Source organism: Narcine bancroftii, chromosome 1, assembly GCF_036971445.1.
Source record: "Narcine bancroftii isolate sNarBan1 chromosome 1, sNarBan1.hap1, whole genome shotgun sequence".
NCBI classification, from domain to species: Eukaryota; Metazoa; Chordata; class Chondrichthyes; order Torpediniformes; family Narcinidae; genus Narcine; species Narcine bancroftii.
Window position 1 is genome coordinate 440,120,863 of NC_091469.1, and position 19,471 is coordinate 440,140,333.

Consider the following 19,471-nt stretch of genomic DNA (forward strand, 5'->3'; position numbering starts at 1 on the left):
CTTGATCCCCCCCTCAATCTTCTAAATTGAAGAGAATACAAGCCTAGTCTATCCAACCTTTCTTCATATGCATAGCCACTGGTGAGCCTTCTTCATGATTACATTGACATGGAGGCTCCAGGACAGATTCACAAAGATGTTCTTGAACTTGAAGTTCCTGACCCTCTCCATTCCTGAGCCCTCACTGAGGACAGGTTCGTGTTCTCCTGACTTCCTCATGAAGTCCACGATCTCCTTGGTTTTGCTAATGTTGAGTGCAAGGTTATTGGTGTGACAACACTCAACGAGCTGATCTATCATTCCTGTATCCTTCCTCATTGCTGTTTGTGATTCTTCCAACAACTGTGGTTACATTGGCAAATTTGTAGATAGCATTTGAATTGTGAATAGAGCAGTAGGCTAAGTACACATCCTTGAGTTGCACCTGTGTTGATATTCAATGAAGAAGAGACATTGTTTCCAATTCATACTGACTGTGGTCTTCCTATGAGAAAGTCAAGGATCCAGTTGCAGAGGGGGGTGCAGAGGTCCAGTGTTGTGAGCTTGTTGACCAGCTCTGAGAGAATAATGGTGTTGAAGGCCGAGCTGTAGTCAATGAAGAGCAGCTTATGTATGAGTTGCTGTTTCCAAGGTGATCCAGAGACGATTGGAGAGCCAGTGACATTGCGTCTGCTGTGGAACAATTCTCACTATAGGCAAATTGCAGAGGGTCCAGTCCTTTTGCTTAGGTATGTGTTAATTCTGGCCATGATCAATCTCTCAAAGCACTTCACCCTAGTAGATGTTAATGCTACTGAGCGAGTTGTTGAGGCAGCTCACTTTGATATATAGTGCCTTTTTTTGAAGATACCTTGATGAAGAGCTTAAGTCTGAAATATTGGTTAAACATATTTATCTTTGCTGTATGAAGTACACTATTTGACCTGCTGAGCTTCTCCAACCATGATGTCTGCAGACTTTCGTGTTTTACTTAATAAAAAAATACAGATATAGAAGTCTGAAATACACTTGAAAATGCTCAAAATACCCAGACAGCATCTGTGGATAAAGAAATAGTTAATGCTCAGGTTAATGTTTCAAAACTACTATCATCTTGATATAAGCTGCAAAAGCACCCCTCTGGTCCAAAACTTGATCAGGAAACTGAGGCCAACAAGCTGGCTCTATATCTTTTTCTATACATTGAGGGTCTCTCATGGCAGATCCTGATCCAAAAGGCTCTCTGTTCTCAAAGGCCTTTTAAATGTCTATGATAATTCTAAACATGTAAATGCAGTTCTGAAAATATTAAAATAATACTTAATTCATAAATTAAAACAGAAAAAATATAATAAATGGGGACATATTTATCTATGGTAATAATATATTTCAGTGCCAAATAACAAAGTAAGATCTTGTACACTCAGTATGCTATTCAGTTTAATGTATTAGGCCAGGGCTCAGCACTGGAGGCAAATCTACGAACACTCAGTGACTCTGGGGGTATTCTCTTTTGCTTCTTTCTCTCTGAATGTAAAACTGTAAGAGGCAATTCCTGCCAGTGGCGAATCTGTCTGCCTTGCAGCAGTCAAAAAGAAATTTCATGTAATACAATACTGTTTTATGATAATAAATTGAATCTTGAATACTTCGAGTTGAAGGTAAAAGTCTTCTGTGGTAGCAATTAATTTAGATTGTTTTTTTTTCTTCAAATTTAAATGCAGCTAAATATTAATTATGATTTCATTTTCTATTTTTAATTTTCAGTGATGAAGCAAACAACTCAAAATAGTCTCAACAAACGTGAAAGTAAATGAAGAATGAAGCATGACTCAACTGGTCTCAGAAGAAACGTGGGACCCAGATACATTTAAGGAAGCTACACATTTTCTATTTTCAGAAAATGATGATTTACAAGTTGATCAAATCTTGAAGGCTAAACTTGAACGATTATCACTTAACAAAAAGAAGTTAACATCAATACCATCAAAGCTTTACCTTTTTACAAATTTGAAAATATTAGATATTAGTTACAATAGCATCACGTTCATTCCACATGAAATTTCTGCGTTTAACCAAATAATTGATCTTAATATTGATGGAAATAATATTTCAAAGTTGCCTATTGAAATTGGGCACCTGATTAAGTTAGAGACTCTAAGTATGAGTGGAAACCAACTTACCACTTTACCAGAAACAATAGCTAGGTTAAAGAATTTGCATGTGCTCAGACTAAATAATAATAAGATTTTTGTTTTCCCAAGATTCATCTGCCTACTTCCAGAGTTGAAGGAACTTTATCTTTCATGTAACTCACTTCAAAGTCTACCCAAGGAGATTTCTGAGTTAAAAAACTTAAAAATTCTATCCCTGAGTGATAACAACCTAACATTTTTGCCATTACAATGTTTTGATTTATTTGCTCTCAGGGAACTAATGTTGAATGGAAATCAGTTGACCACTCTTTCAGAGAAAATAGAGAAACTGCAGGAACTACAGGTTCTGCAACTGAAGCATAATCAATTAAAAGAACTCCCAAATGAAATTTCTGCTTGTGTAAACATTGAACAACTTTTACTTGACAACAATAAGATCACTCACTTGCCTACAAAGATTGGTAATTTATATAATTTGACAGAACTCTCTGTTAGTAACAATGAACTGTCTAGTCTGCCAATTGGCTTGTCACATCTCATTAACCTTTCAATTTTGGACATTTCTCATAATGTCATAGAAGAAATTCCCATTGAATTCAAAAACTGTTTTAGGGTCACTAGAATCAATTCCAGCCTCAACAATTTAACACAATTTCCAGGTGCATTATACTTGATGTTTGAATTGCGACATTTAAATCTTAGTTGCAATTATATCTCTGAAATACTTGCAGATGTGTACTGCATTACAAGCCTGGAAACTCTTGATCTGAGTGCAAATAACTTCACCATGTTTCCTATTCATTTATGCCATCTTAGGAACATGGAATATTTGGATTTGAGTAAAAATAACATTGGAAATATTCCAGCACAAATTTCTAATTTATTTCAACTTAAGATTCTTTATCTTCAAGATAACAATTTTACTGCCTTTTCCAATAACTTATGCAGACTTGCCAACTTGAAAACACTTGACATATCCAATAACAAAATAAAAAATCTTCCAAAGGATATTCTAAATCTAGAACAGATTATGGAACTTAATTTTTCTAATAATAATTTTGATTTATTTCCAATTGAAATATGTAATCTGACAACACTGGAGAAATTGATAATCAGTCAGTTGGATGGTTTTAAGGTAAAGAACATCGAATTTTACGTTTAATTAAAATGTTGTACCATGAGCCTTTGGCATATTGACAGGTGAAGGCAAAACCATTATATTTTACGTGATAAATATATGAAAAAGGTAATATACTTCAGTTAGATTAGTATTCATCAAAATGCCAATAAGCACTCAATAAACCTCTTTAATGCAACAAATTCTTCCAGTGGGCTTGAATGCCCCATTTATGAATAGGATTAAAAAAAAACATGTTATTTTGGTCCATGTTTGCAAATTAGCTAAATAGTTGCAATGCACTCTTTGAACATCTGGTTTCACCATACATTTCAAATCGTAGATGCTGATTACGATAATTTGAATATGCCTGCAAAAACAACGCAGATTTAATGGGAAAGTGCTAAATGGACAATTTTCATGGAGTAAAATACATGGGTTCCTTCCTCCCATCTCCACTGAAGGTATAAATACGCAGGCTGACAAATAGAAGTTTTCACGCATTTGAGAGAGGGGCATATCAATTTTGGTGGGATTATTAGAGTTCCTGGTGGAGGAAGTCCAGAGATGATGTGGTAAGGACTTTATCTCCCCCTCTTGTCCTGCTTTCCTCCTCAACTACTAACATCAGCATTACCTCCTTCTCTTTATGTGTCTCCTGAAGTTGATCCTTGGAACAATTGCAGATAGCGCATTTGTCTCACATGATCATCAGATTTTAGAGCAAGTTTCATTAGTAAATCTGGACTGTTACTTGCTCTTCTCTCTTCATTTCCTCAAGCAGTTGGTTTAATCTTTCACTAAATATCCTAAGAAGATGCCAATAAACAAGTATCTTTTTGTTTCTCATGTCTTCTGTAAAATAGTGTGGCACAACAATTAAGATCTTCTGAAAATCTATACAAACATCAGTGTTCCCTATTTAAAAACCTAACTATTAGTCTTTAATAAATTTTTAATGATGTACCTCTAGAAATGCCCAATCCTCTCCAATGATTAAATCTTTTCTCTGACAATGCAATAATCTATGACTTCTGTAACTATTTTTATTCCCTCCTTTTCCTCCTTTGTGCTATAGGGCTCTTTGAGAGTGCACTCCTTCATGGTATCTCCATCATCACCACCAGCCTTTAAGGCTGAATACCAATTAGAGAGAGACCATCACCTTGAAGATTCTTGTACATGTTGCCTTTGCTTCACTGTTTAACTACCCATTTATTGTCTTGCACTCCATGAAGTGGCAGGATAGCAGTTTCTTGGAATGGAAGGAGGATTAATGGGAATATCATCACTGAATTCTCCAAGCCTCATATGATAATGAATTGGAAATGTTGCTGAGTCTAAGTAAATGTGGCTGAGTCCCCTTGCCAACAGCTCTGTGAAAGTAACTTCACTACATGGAGTGTTAATAATGACAATAGGCCCTTTCATTGCAGTCAAAAAACCCAAGTGTAAAGGCAAAGATTCTCCACCCTTACATCGGGAGACCTGCCTTTTCCAATAACTTATGCAGACTTGCCAACTTACCTACCTGTGTCTGGCTCCAAGGCATTGACTGCAATCGCTCGCTCTCGGGGGAATGTCAGTGGTGGAGTGCTGCACTCTGCCACCTAGCATGAATGTAACAGTGCTTCAAGCAGCTGACTAGAGGTGGGCTGATGACATCACAGTGAGATGCAGGAGCGGGATTTTTAATGGCATTAATTGTCTTAATTGCTGTATCTGACCCGACCTTGTTGGTTCGAAAATGAGCTCTCTGAACCTTTCTCCATTAACAATGGCGTGAAGCAAGGCCGCATTCTCGCACCAACCCTCTTTTCAATCTTCCTCAGCATGATGTTGAAACAAGCTATGAAAGACCTCAACAATGAAGACGCTGTTTACATCCGGTAGCGCATGGATGGCAGTCTCTTCAATCTGAGGCACCTGCAAGCTCACTCCAAGACACAAGAGCAACTTGTCCGTGAACTACTCTTTGCAGTCGAAGCTGCTTTAGTTGCCCATTCTGAGCCAACTCTTCAGCGCTTGACGTCCTGTTTTGCGGAAACTGACAAAATGTTTGGCCTGGAAGTCAGCCTGAAGAAAACTGAGGTCCTCCATCAGCCAGCTCCCCACCATGATTACCAACTGAAGGTATAAATACGCAGGCTGACAAATAGAAGTTTTCACGCATTTGAGAGAGGGGCATATTAGGGTTAGGGTTGTGCTCCATCGGGCACACAAAACTCAAAATGGTCAACCAGTTTACCTATCTCGGCTGCACCATTTCATCGGATGCAAGGATCGACAACAAGATAGACAACAGACTCGCCAAGGCAAATAGCGCCTTTGGAAGACTACACAAAAGAGTCTGGAAAAACAACCAACTGAAAAACCTCACAAAGATAAGCGTATACAGAGCCATTGTCATACCCACACTCCTGTTCGGCTCCGAATCACCTACGGCTCCTAGAACGCTTCCACCAGCATTGTCTTCGTTCCATCCTCAACATCCTCAACATTCATTGGAGCGACTTCATCACCAATATCGAAGTACTCGAGATGGCAGAGGCCGACAGCATCGAATCCACGCTGCTGAAGATCCAACTGCGTTGGGTAGGTCACGTCTCCAGAATGGAGGACCATCGCCTTCCCAAGATCGTGTTATATGGTGAGCTCTCCACTGGCCACTGAGACAGAGGTGCACCAAAGAAGAGGTACAAGGACTGTCTAAAGAAATCTCTTGGTGCCTGCCACATTGACCACCGCCAGTGGGCTGATATCACCTCAAACCGTGCATCTTGGCGCCTCACAGTTCGGCAGGCAGCAACCTCCTTTGAAGAAGACCGCAGAGCCCACCTCACTGATAAAAGACAAAGGAGGAAAAACCCAACACCCAACCCCAACCCACCAATTTTCCCTTGCAACCGCTGCAACCGTGTCTGCCTTTCCCGCATCGGACTTGTCAGCCATAAACAAGCCTGCAGCTGACGTGGACATACCCCTCCATAAATCTTCGTCCGCGAAGATTTATGCATTAAGGAATTGTCTTAATGCACAGAATTTCTGTCTGGGTACTAAGATTGCAAACATTGCAATCATCCATCTTACCTGCTCTGGGGTTGCCATGGGCCACTATAGGGCTCTTTCTGCGTCGACGCTTAACAATGATGTCAACTCAGCAGATGGAGCTATGGCACCAGTCTCCCTGCCTCCATCAGCTCTGGAGAGCACTATGAAGCGCCGTTCGATATGAAGGCTACACAAGAGCAGCCTTTTAGGGCTGCTACATGAAAGATAAGTTTATATTTTTCCCTCTGCACTTATAACTGGCCTCCAGATGGAGACTTGGCATGAAAAAGCCTTACGATAATGTTTATTGACATGCATATTTTAAAAGTACATTTGCACTCAAACTCTTACTTACAGATGATTAAGTACTTATAAAAAAACTACAATAGTAAATTTAATTGAATTAAAAAAGACAATAAATATCTAATGGATAATAAATATTCTTTACAAAAAATGACTGCACTATTGCAGTGTGAAAAAGGTTACGACAGTGCAGACCTTCCTTTTGTTCTGACAGAGCAGTCCATGATTAGTATAAGTGGGAGGTTCAATGGCTATTAATTGGCTATTGTAGGTGGATGGCAGCAGGATCAGAAAGGTGTTGAAGAGCATGTGTGAGAGAAAAGCAATAAAGGGCAAACAGAATAATTGAGATTGTCTCTCAAGAATCAGCATAGACATAAAGGGCAAATGGGCCCTTTAATTACAAAATTTTGATGATCATAGAGTAAATGCATACTCGCATTTTGTACTGTGTTTAGGAGATATTAAAACCAGAATGCATGGGTGAACAGTGAGATGGGAAAAGTTTAAAGAGAACATTAGGGAGAACTTCACGCAGAGTAGTAGGAGTGTGAAACGAGCTACCAGCTGAATTAGTAAATACAGGCTCAATTTGAGATTTTTAAAAATTGGACAGTTACATGGATGGGAAAGGTATAGAGGGATATGGTCTGGGTGCAGGTCAGTGGGATAAAGCAGAATAGTAGTTCAGCAAAGACTAGAAGGGTATGTTTTCTGTGCTGTAGTGTTCTATGGCCTTCCTCAATGTCATAAGGAAATCAAATATCAAAATTGGAAAAAATGAAAGGGACCCGGGGTGAGGGAGAAGAGGGAGTAGTGGAGAGAAAGCAAATAAATTGACTGGAATGGAGTGGAAACCAAGAGATCCCAGGTGACAAAAATTCTGTTGGTTCTATCTTAGAGAAGATGTTAATCGTTGCTGATCTGTCTGGAGGACCTGGAAATAGAGGGAGAATAGACTGGCCCAAATTGAATCTGACAATGTGTCCTGAGAGCCTGCACAGATCAATTGGTAGATGTATTTTTCTTTGGCTTGGCTTCGCGGACGAAGATTTATGGAGGGGGCAAAAAGTCCACGTCAGCTGTAGGCTCGTTTGTGGCTGACAAGTCCGATGTGGGACAGGCAGACACGGTTGCAGCGGTTGCAAGGGAAAATTGGTTGGTTGGGGTTGGGTGTTGGGTTTTTCCTCCTTTGCCTTTTGTCAGTGAGGTGGGCTCTGCGGTCTTCTTCAAAGGAGGTTGCTGCCCGCCAAACTGTGAGGCGCCAAGATGCACAGTTTGAGGCGTTATCAGCCCACTGGCGGTGGTCAATGTGGCAGGCACCAAGAGATTTCTTTAGGCAGTCCTTGTACCTTTTCTTTGGTGCACCTCTGTCACGGTGGCCAGTGGAGAGCTCGCCATATAACACGATCTTGGGAAGGCGATGGTCCTCCATTCTGGAGACGTGACCCATCCAGCGCAGCTGGATCTTCAGCAGCGTCGACTCGATGCTGTCGACCTCTGCCATCTCGAGTACTTCGACGTTAGGGATGTAAGCGCTCCAATGGATGTTGAGGATGGAGCGGAGACAACGCTGGTGGAAGCGTTCTAGGAGCCGTAGGTGGTGCCGGTAGAGGACCCATGATTCGGAGCCGAACAGGAGTGTGGGTATGACAACGGCTCTGTATACGCTTATCTTTGTTAGGTTTTTCAGTTGGTTGTTTTTCCAGACTCTTTTGTGTAGTCTTCCAAAGGCGCTATTTGCCTTGGCGAGTCTGTTGTCTATCTCATTGTCGATCCTTGCATCTGATGAAATGGTGCAGCCGAGATAGGTAAACTGGTTGACCGTTTGAGTTTTGTGTGCCCAATGGAGATGTGGGGGGGGTTGGTAATCATGGTGGGGAGCTGGCTGATGGAGGACCTCAGTTTTCTTCAGGCTGACTTCCAGGCCAAACATTTTGGCAGTTTCCGCAAAGCAGGACGTCAAGCGCTGAAGAGCTGGCTCTGAATGGGCAACTAAAGCGGCATCATCTGCAAAGAGTAGTTCACGGACAAGTTTCTCTTGTGTCTTGGTGTGAGCTTGCAGGCGCCTCAGATTGAAGAGACTGCCATCCGTGCGGTACCGGATGTAAACAGCGTCTTCATTGTTGGGGTCTTTCATGGTAGATGTATTTACAGACAAATTTAATCTCTTCTTACAACAGTCTGAAGTCCCCACTTGCTTCAAGAAGGCCACTATCATACCAGTGCTCATAAAAAGCATAATAATAGGCCTAAATAACAAATGACTGGTGGCGTTGATGTGCACCATCATGAAGTACTTTGAGAGGCTCGTCATGGCTCAGATTGACTCTAGCCTACAGGCAGCCTTGACCCACTTCAACTTGACAATCAGCCAAACAGATTTACAGCAGGTGCCATCACCCTAGCTCTTCACAGCCTTGAAAAACCTGGACACCAAGAAAGCCTATATTACATTACTGTTCACTGACAACAGCTCTGTTTTCAAAACCACATCCAGAGCAAAATCATTCCTAAACTGGGATCCAGTGCACTGCCCCCCCACCCCACCCCACCACCAACCCGCTATTGAATCCTCGACTTTCTATCTAATAGACTCCAATCAGTGAAGTTGGGAATTAACATTTCTTCCATGATCACATTCATCACCAACACCACCAAAGTCCAAAGATGTGTACTCAGACCATTACTATCTCTACATCCAAACTGTACAGCTAAATAGCATTCCAACTCCATCATCAAATTTGCTGATGACACCACAGTAATGGGTCAGGTATGGTGGCTCACCACAAGGCAGGCGAACCGGCCCCGCTTGTAAGCCACGCAGCAGGGCAGCTGGCCAAAATGGTGACGTCAGGGTTTCCCTTCCTTCCAGCACGGGGCTCAGAAACCCGTGCTAGGGAACCACGTGATGTCTGAGTGACATCAGCACCCTCCAGCGCAGTTCTCAGCCAGGTCTGGGCTGGGAGTATAAGTGCAGCCCAGCAGCCTGCAATAAACCAATCTGCTCACTGAGCTCAACCCGTCTGGTTGTGTGTGTGTTATTGCAGGAGCAGTGTAGCTGCCGCTACAATTGGTGACCCCGACTGGTTCAAACATCTTCAAACCCATCATGAGCGAGCTGGGATCAGCGCTATAGCCGTGAAACTGCCTGAATTCTGGGTTCAGGAGCCGGAGAACTGGTTCGGCCACGCGGAGGCTCAGTTTCACCTCCGCCACATTTCGTATGACACGACCAAATTCTATCATGTGGTCGCTGCTCAGGACCAGGCCACTGCCAGATGAGTGCTGCACCTTGTTCAGCACCCACCTGCCGAGGACAAATTTGAGACCATCAAGCGAGTGCTTACCAGGTCCCTCGGACTATCCAGACACCAGCGTGCCGCTTGGATGCTGCTCGATGCCCTGGGGGACAAGTCCCCGATGGAGCTGATGGATGAGATACTTGCGCTCATGGGTGAACACACCAACTGCCCACTCTTCGAGCGCATCTTCCTCGACCATATGCCTGGGGACATTCGGCCACTGCTAGTCCAGGAGAGCTTCACTGACCTGAGGAAGGTTGCCTAGAAGGCCCAAGAGTTACGGCTCACACGATTTCCGGAGAGCTCAGTGGTCCAGCAGGTCACAAGGCATGGGCACGACCACGCCAAGCCCGCCCCTAGTGCTGCGGTAGAGCACCCAGCCCCTGCAGGGGCCCCCAAGAGGATAACCAAGGCCACAGCATCTGCTCCAGGCCTCTGTTTCTACAACCAGCACTGGGGAGCCAAGGCTCGTAAGTGTCGTCAGCCCTGCTCGTTCCAGGAAAACAACCAGACCGGTCACTGTTAATGGCTGCGGCCGCTGGCCAACGACACAGCCTCCTCTACCTGTGGGACTCAGTCAGCAGCCAGCAATTCCTCGTTGACACTGGAGCCCAGATCAGCATCATCCTGCCCACGGCCATCGAGTCCAGGAACCGATCTCGTGGACCTCACCTCCGTGCGGCCAATGCAATGACAATCTGGACGTATGGAGACAAGACAGTCCACTTCCAGATTGGCCAACAGAATTTCGCGTGGAGGTTCACCAACTGCTATCCTGGGTACAGACTTCCTCCTCGCACATGGGCTTCTGGTGGACATTCGTGGTAGGCGTCTGGTGGACGCCCATACCTTCCAGGCCATTCACCTCGATGCCTCCCGCTCAGAGCAACTGCAGATGGCCACGATCAGCACGCCCAGAGATGAGTTCCAGCGAATTCTGGATGAGTTCCAGACACTCCTTAAGCCACAGTTCTCCATTGCATCGCTGCGCCCACCCAAGGATATCAACAGATCCTGGTGCACACTGAGGACATACCCAAGATGGCCATCGTCACCCACTTTGGCTTGTTCGAATCCCTGCGCATGCCATTCGGGCTCAAGAATGCCACTCAGACCTTTCAGCGCCTCATGGACTCTGTGGGCAGGGACTTGGATTTAGTCTTTATTTATTTGGACGACATCCCTCGTCAACAGCAAGGACCAGGTGCAACACAAGGCCCACCTACGTGGCCTTTACTCCCGGCTGGCCAACTTCCGCCTTACCATCGACCCGGCCAAGTGCCAGTTCGGGCAAGAGTCCATGCAGTTCCTGGGACATACCATAACGGCCAAAGGAGCCACACCCACCGCTGCGAAGGTCGCCACTATCAGGGAGTTCCCATGCCAGGACAGCCTCAAGGGGCTGCAGGAGTTTGAGGGTATGGTCAACTTTTACAACCGCTTTATCCTGGGAGCTGTGCACATCTTGCAGCCGCTATTCGCTCTCATCGCGGCCAAACATAAGACGCTCACTTGGAACCCAGAAGCCTGCACTGCATTCGAGGCCACCAAGGATGCCCTTGTAAAGGCCACCATGTTTGCTCACCTGCACACCCACCTGCATATGGCACTCTCTGTTGATGCCTCTGCCACAGCTGTTGATGCTGTCCTGGAGCAGCAGGTGAATGGACATTGGAAGCCGCTGGCATGCTTCAGCTGCCTGCTCGCCCACCGGAACACAAGTATAGTACCTTCGACCGTGAGTTACTGGGCATGTACCTGGTGGTGCAGCATTTCTGCTATTTTTTGGAGGGGAGGACTTTTACAATCTTCACCGACCACAAACTCCTCAACCAGGCGCTTGCAATGGCAAGGGATCCCTGGTCAGCCCGCCAGCAGCGTCACCTCTTCTTCATGTCAGATTTTACCACCGACATTCGGCACAAGGCGGGGAAGGACAATGAGGTTGCCGATGCACTCTCGCGACTGGCCATCTGCGTGTTGACGCCCGGCCTCGACTTTGACCAGCTCACCCGGGACCAGGAATCTGATGAGGAGACAAGGATCTTCAAGACCGCCATCACGGGCCTGTGGTTCCGAGACCTCCCGACTCCGAGCGGCGAAGGCACCATCCTGTGCGATATCTCCTTGGGCACCCCCCAGCCAGTAGTTCCCCAGCAGTGGCGCAGGCAGGTCTTCCGTCACATCCACGACCTTTCACATCCGTCCATCAGGTCCACGGGTAACGTCAGCAGCCTCCAGCGCGGTTCTCAGCCAGGTCTGGGCTGGGAGTATAAGTGCAGCCCAGCAGCCTGCAATAAACCAATCTGCTCACTGAGCTCAACCCGTCTGATTGTGTGTGTGTTATTGCAGGAGCAGTGTAGCTACCGCTACACAGATATCAAATAATGAATACAGAAAAGAGACTGAAATTCTAGCAGCATTATGTCAAGATAACAATTTCTCTCAATGCCAAAAGGGCCAAGGAGATAATCACTGACTTCGGGAGATGAAAGAGACTCCACACCCCTGTCTACATTAATGGCATTGAAGTGGAAGCTTTGTTACGACCCAAACCAGCAACAATAGAGGACACAATACAAAAGATTCTAACTCTAATTCTAACTCTATTTTATTAGTTATTATTAACACTACAAATTCTTATCCAAATTACCCCCACTATATGCCTCTATTAACAATGATACAAAAATTATAAAAAGTGTGTATATGGAAAAAAAATCCAGACCTTTTTAGTCTGTCCCTATTAGGTGTCCTAATTCAGTTCCTCTAATGAATACAAAAGAACTCCATACGAACATGGGGCAGAGAGAGAAAGAGAGATGACTAATGTTGCTTGGCAGTAAACTTACGAATCCTTTGCAGGTTTCTTCACCATGGTTGGTTTGGTTTAACCACTTTGCTTAGGAAGCCTGTGCCTTTAATACAGCTTACCCACAATTTGCAGCAGACAACCAAGTGACCTTTCTTTGTCACAATCTTGAATTCAATCAACCAGAAAACCGTGCTCAACACAGAGTGAGATCTCTGCGTATCTTTCTGGCTCCTCTACCGAACTTGCTGCCTCTGCCTTCTTCCAGCCCGGGGCATTCTGACTCTCACTCTCTTATTCCTTATCTGCCCAGCTTGACCTTGGAAAACCAGCACTGAGTTTCACAGTTCTTCATTAGAAATCCAATTCTTTAAAAGTAGCAGACAGTAGTCCAAAAGGTCAGTCCATGGTCCATAACAGCTTCAAGTTCCTAGGCGTAAACATTTCCAATGGCCTGGCCTGGACCAACCGCGTTGATGCAATGGTCAAGAAAGCACTCCAGGGACTCTACTACTCTAAGAAAACTAATGAAGTTTAGCATGTACCACCTCCCACCCTATCCCTCAGCAATGTCTACAGGAACACCTGGATGCATTGCAATATGATATGGGAGCTGCTTTGCTCAAGATCTGAAGAAACTACAGAAGGTAGTGAATCTAATGAAAGCATTCTTCTCCTCCATGGACTTCATCTACATTTCCCTTAGATGTAAGAAAGGCAGCCAACATGCTGAAAGACCCATCCCATATCCCAACCACACATACTTCTCATGCATCCCATAGGGGGAAAAGGCTTAAGTGTGTGAAAACTCACCAACAACAAGTTTAAAGTCAGTTTCTTTTTCTGCAATTATCTGGCTTCTGAATGTTAACTCACAACAGTGCTATTGTACTGTCCTTGTTTGGTACTAATTGATCTTTCTTTTTATTGTCATCCTATACTCTTAAATTGTGCTCTATACACAGTTGTTTGTAATGGTCAAGATAACCATTGGTCGGTTTGCAGAATTCTTCTTCTCACTGCACAAGGTATTTTGTGACAAAATAAACTCAGACCAACCTGAATTTTGATATACCTACTTCTGGAAATAAAAAATAAAGAAGAATGCTGTAAATATTCAGCAGGGACCAGGTCGTAACTGATGGAGAGCTTTTTAACACAGGCTAGCTTTTGGTTTTGACTGCATTGGATATAATAGGTGTCATTCTATAGTTTTAAGATAAACTGCTCAGCTGCAAAAATATGTCTTTTCTAAATCATTGTGTATTCTTGAATAATTCAAGTGTCAAACAATAACTTTAATAAGCATGAGGGGCAGAAATCTGCCATAAATTTAATTCTTTCTGATCGTGATCTTTGAGCAGGTGAAAAAATTGTACTCTATTCAAATGAATTGTGGACTTGCAAAAACCCTTTAACAAGCTATGGAAACAGAAAAGTTTAAGGAATGAATTTGAGGAAAAGCTAATAAGTTGCCCTGAGAATTGATCAGAAAGGAGGAATTAAATTTATCAATAATGTTTGGAAATGAGTTGCAATATTCTATATTCCAGTGTTTCCATTTTATGGCTAGAACAAAGATGTCTTAAATAGTGCAGACAGTTCTTAGTTTAGCTTTTGAAGAAACTCAGGAATTCTAGTCTAGGTAAGACTCAAAAGTCAAAATTGGTAAAATTTCCTTCATGATCGATGTGAAAAATGAGAATTGGGGAGAGAATCACTTGGGTAGGAGTTATCAGAAAAACGATTTCAGAAGCGTTTGGATGGGAACAGTATCATGGCTTGAGGTTTGGAGAGAGGATTGCTAATGGCTGGACCGGAGGTGAATGAGAGTCTGATCAGAAGAATGGAACAGATCAATAAGATTAATGAAAGGAATTAGCAGTTAGTGGGAGAGGCAAAACATTAGGAGGGGGGGGTACAGAAACCTTATAAATTTCCACCATTTCAGTTTATGACCTCTTTCGTAATCAATGTAGTTAGAAATCTGTCCCCAATCATCTTCCTAACTTACCAGCTCAATCATTTATTTTTCAAAATAAAAGACTTGTAGATGTTCTCAGTCATTTGAAATCATGTGGTCAACATTAAGTTTTTCCAAGACCATCCTTTAAAATTTGGCATATCATTACAAATGTGAGATTTGCTCAAATCCAGATCAGCAGCTAAATGTGGTGGGACCCAGATTATGACATTGTGTGTACAGTGATACACTGCTTTTATGCAAAAAGAATTACAGGAAAGGAGCTCTGCAATGACTACCTATTCCTATACCATGAACAACAAATAAGATCAGCAGTAACATTCGGGAGAAAATAGCTTTTATTTGAAAAGTACATTAGTTTTTTAGTTCAGAGCCAGTTTGATTCCTCACAACAAGATCACCTTTTGAAAAGGTGGTCACCATCCTCAAGAACTATAGCAATATAGTTAATTTTCATTTTCCCTCTAAAAAAGTGGTTCTCAACCTTTTTCTTTCCACTCACAGACCACTTTAATTAATCCCAATGCCATAGTGCTCTGATTAGTGATTAGTAAGGGATTACTTAAGGTGGTCTGTGAGTGGGAAGGGAAGGTTGAGAATCACTGCTCGAGACCCAACTGTTACTGAAATATTTTGCTTGAGAAAAATGGTCATTGGCCCATTTCCTTTGGAGTTATGAAACTGTGCAAATAACAAGTCAATTAGGTACGATTAAAATAGTGATTTTCAAACTTTTTATTTCCACTCACAGACCACCTTAAGCAATCCCTTACTAATCACAGAGCACCTATGGCATAGGGAATAGTGAATGGAAAGAAAAAGGTTGAGAACCATTGCTTTAAAATCATTAAAAGGGTATTAAAGGATGGGAATAATGTTGATCAGTAGCAAATATCAGAGGACATCTGTATAAGGTGAGGGGAGAAAAGCTTAAGAGAGACGTATTTTACATGGAGGGTAGTGGATGCATTGCCAGGGGTGCTGTGGAGGTTGGTACAACAGGGACATTTCAAAGATTTTTAGGCAAGAAAGATAGTAGGTTATTGGTGTAAGGTAGGGAAGGTTTAGATTGTTGAGCAGATTCACTCAATGTCACCAAAACCAAGGAGCTGATTTTGGACATCTGGAGGGGAAAAAACTAGAGATGTAGAAAGAAGTGATCATTGGGGCATCAGGGGTGGGGAGAGTGAGTAAATTTAAATGAGGACATTTCCTGCATTTTACACACGAATGTTAACTTGAAGAAAGCTCCTCTACTTTCTCAGGAGTTTGCAGAGGTTTTGCATGACATCAAAAACCTTAGCAAACCTTTACAGATGTGTAGTGGAAAGTGTGTTGACTGGCTGCATCACAGCTTGGTATGGGGGCACCAATATCTCTGAGTGGAAAGCCCTGCAAAAGGTAATGGATACAGCCTGGTACATCACAGGGAAAACTCTCCCCACCTTCAAGAAAAATCTACATGTAATCCTGCCATTAGAGACTAGCAGCAATCATCAAGCATCCACATCACCTGGGACATGCTCTGCTCTCACTGCTGCCATCAGAAAAGAGGTATAGGTGCCACAGACTCAAACTAGTAGGTTCAGGAACAGTTGTTACCCCTCCCCATCAGACTCCTAAACAACAAACTCAAACAGAGACTCATTTAAGGACTCTTACTTTGTACATTATTTATTATTGAATATTTATTTACTGTATTGCACAGTTTGTTTGCACATCCTTTTTGTTTACATTTCTCTCTTTTGTGTATGTATCTTTTCTTGAGTACAGTTTTTTTTACACAATGAAGTAGAAATTCTGCCTGGCCTGCAGGAAAAAGAATCTCAGAGTTGTATATGATGTCATGTATGTACTCTGACAATAGATCTAAACCGTAGGCTGAAGGTCCTGTACTGTGCTGTAATGTTATATGTTCTTTATTTGTCGTTGACAGCCACATTCTGTAAATGAATTAAAGAAAAGATGGTGGTTCAGTACCAGATGAATTAAACTTAATAATTATAGTGCTCTATCCAAAATTATTTACTTTCTGAAGAAACTCATAAGAGAAAGAAATCTATGTGGGAGAAATGATTTTTTTGTGAAATATTTTATTAAACTTGGACTGGTAACTGGTCATGACTGACATAAATACAATGGGATTTATTTGGAAAATTAGACAATGGAAAGTTTTCAATTTTTCCAGTGTTATCTTTTTCATTGATAGATAAAAGAGTTACCTGAGGAAGTGTGTCATTTGACGAATTTAAAAGAACTTGATATATCAAACAATGCACTGAAAGCCATTCCCACCAAGATTGGAGACATGAAGAGTCTGGAAAAGCTTGTGATTGCTTATAATAACATAACCTATCTCCCCAAATCCTTGACAGAACTTGGCAATCTCAAAAACATCAACATTAGAGGTGAGATTACTGTACAAATTAATGGAGTTAAAAATAATCTGTGATTTACTAGACCGTAATTCCTGTAATGGATGCAGGTGGCAGGGTTGTATTAAAGAGTAAATTAATACCTTTTAGAAATAACATGACTATTTTACTCAGGAAAAAAAACCCCAGACTTCATGGGACAGAATGATTGGTGTACCGGTTAGCACAATGCTATTACAGGGCAAGCGACCTGGGTTTGAATCCAGCACTGTCTATAAGGAATTTGTACATTCTCCCCGTCTTTGCATGCATTTGCTCAGGTTTCCTCTAACCCTTCAAAATGTACAGGGATTGTAGGTTAATTGGAGTGTTTGGGCAGCATGGCCTTGTGGGCCATTAGGGCCTGTTACTAAGCTGTATAAATTTTAAAAATTACACTGTAAAGCTAATATGGAGCATTAAATGCATAAATCCAGAAACTGTTGTTATGCACCCTTGCATCTCCAAAGGAACTGCTGTTCTTGTGGCCTTCTGCAGACAGCAAATGGCTGTGTGGGAATGGACAAGTTCGACTGAAGATGATACTCTGTGCTGTATGATTATAACTCTGGCAGAAACCTAAAAGAAAAATCCTGCTCCAGCATAAACATTTCTGGGAGGGATCACATAATTCAAAAAATGGGGACAAGATCAACAAGATTGGGTAAACTAGTTCATCAGAGGGTTGAAGATGTCAGCAGGTTGAGATTTCTATTTCATGAGTAGGAATGGTGAAATGGGGATATTAAACATTAATTTATGTTTAGACATTTCATCAACTATTACTTTTTGGAACTGAACTTTTCCATACTTTATTCCTTATTTTCCAGTCATACTTTCCTGTGCTACTACTTGATACACCGATTTCAAACATTGCCCTTGCTCAACTCTATATCCTTCAGAAGACAACTGTCACAGAGTATTTAGAGGTGGTTTGGGAGGAATTGTTAGAGCAGCTTGCACACACACATTTTAAAACACAGAAATATTTGCAGGACTTCTGCAGAATGCTTTTTGCAGGAGGCAACAAAGTATCTACAGCAGCTTGCCTGGGAGAGCATGTGATCTTTGCAGGCAGAGGAGAAGAGTGTTGCTCTCAGAGAGGGAGGGTGTGAAACAGAGAGAGAGGAGACAGAAATCAGTTCCAGAAGGACAAGCTGGCAAACTTTGGAAGGCTGCCTGGTCAAAGGAAAAGACTGGCGGTGTGAAAGGTGACCTGAAAGAAAGAGGATCATCTGGAGAACCCTGAAGGGAGCAAGTTTCGTCAGCAAGACTAATTGAGAAGGAATCAGTTTTGTATGTCCTGGAAACGAAATCTCTCTGAAGACCAACAAGAACCCTCCTGAGTGGTAACCATTTACCTGTTAAGCACCAAAGACTGGTGAACTTTGTTATTGCTAACTTCTGTGCACAGTACAAAAATTGCCTGCAACCATTGAGATTGGACTATGAACCAAAGAACTTTTCTAATCTTTAATATACATTACACACACCCGCACTTAGTATTGGGGGGGGGGGGGGGAAACTAAGTAATTAGGCAGGTTAAGTAATAAGTTAGAGCTTAATTCTGTTTTCTTGTTCAATTATAATTAAAAACTACTTTTGTGTTGTGGTGCATATCTATTGCTGCTGGTTTTTGGGGTCCTCTGGACTCCATAACACAACCCATATCTAATTAATTCCAAAACCAATATCAGCAGGTTGCATTTTTCTGCCTTTACAATTATCTACAAAGTGCATATAAACATACAACTACAAGGAGATTTCACATATAACCATATTCAGCACAGAACAGGCCAGTTTGCCCTACTAGTCCATGCCGGAACAAATCCCCACCCTCCTAGTCCCACTGACCAGCACCCTGTCCATACCCCTCCAATAAATGTTTTTGCTTTTGTTGAGGAAGAACATGAATAATCTAAATGAATGGATGACTGCTTCTGACCCCGACAGTCCAAGAATGGGATTTGAATGAGAAAAACAGGAGGCTTGGCTACCAGAGTCATTTTATCTTCATATTTCCTTAACTAACTCACACAGATCATTTACTGCCTACTTAATATATCTTTAGGAAAGAATGAAGTGAACAAACAGTCTTGATGTATGTTACTATCTTTCTTCTTTCTACATCTGCTTGTATGGAAGAATATACTTTGACAGCATCCTCAGAAGTGTTATTACTAAATACCTCAGCAAATAGCGAACACTCCATCTCATTCATGAACAGAACAACCAAGTAATCTGGAATACAGACTTCCTTTCCACTCTCTTGCTGACATTCTGAGCTACAGAACAAGAACTGACTGAAAAAAGCCAAGCTCTAAGTTATGTTTACAACAGTTGACAGCCATTT

At 42.4% G+C, this 19,471-nt stretch overlaps 2 protein-coding genes across 7 annotated transcripts in view; one reads left to right on the forward strand and one right to left on the reverse strand.

Moving 5' to 3' along the window:
- Positions 1 to 19,471, reverse strand: part of LOC138751716 (transcription termination factor 1, mitochondrial) — a 95,452-nt gene that overhangs the window by 45,538 nt on the left and 30,443 nt on the right. The window lies entirely within an intron of this gene.
- Positions 1 to 19,471, forward strand: part of LOC138751714 (leucine-rich repeat and death domain-containing protein 1-like) — a 29,632-nt gene that overhangs the window by 1,164 nt on the left and 8,997 nt on the right. For both annotated transcript variants that reach the window (XM_069914362.1, XM_069914363.1), the window contains exons 2-3: positions 1,747 to 3,270; positions 16,914 to 17,112. In XM_069914362.1, coding sequence (XP_069770463.1) covers positions 1,807 to 3,270; positions 16,914 to 17,112 — 1,663 coding nt within the window. In that variant the 5' untranslated portion in view covers positions 1,747 to 1,806. The remainder of the gene's footprint in view (positions 1 to 1,746; positions 3,271 to 16,913; positions 17,113 to 19,471) is intronic.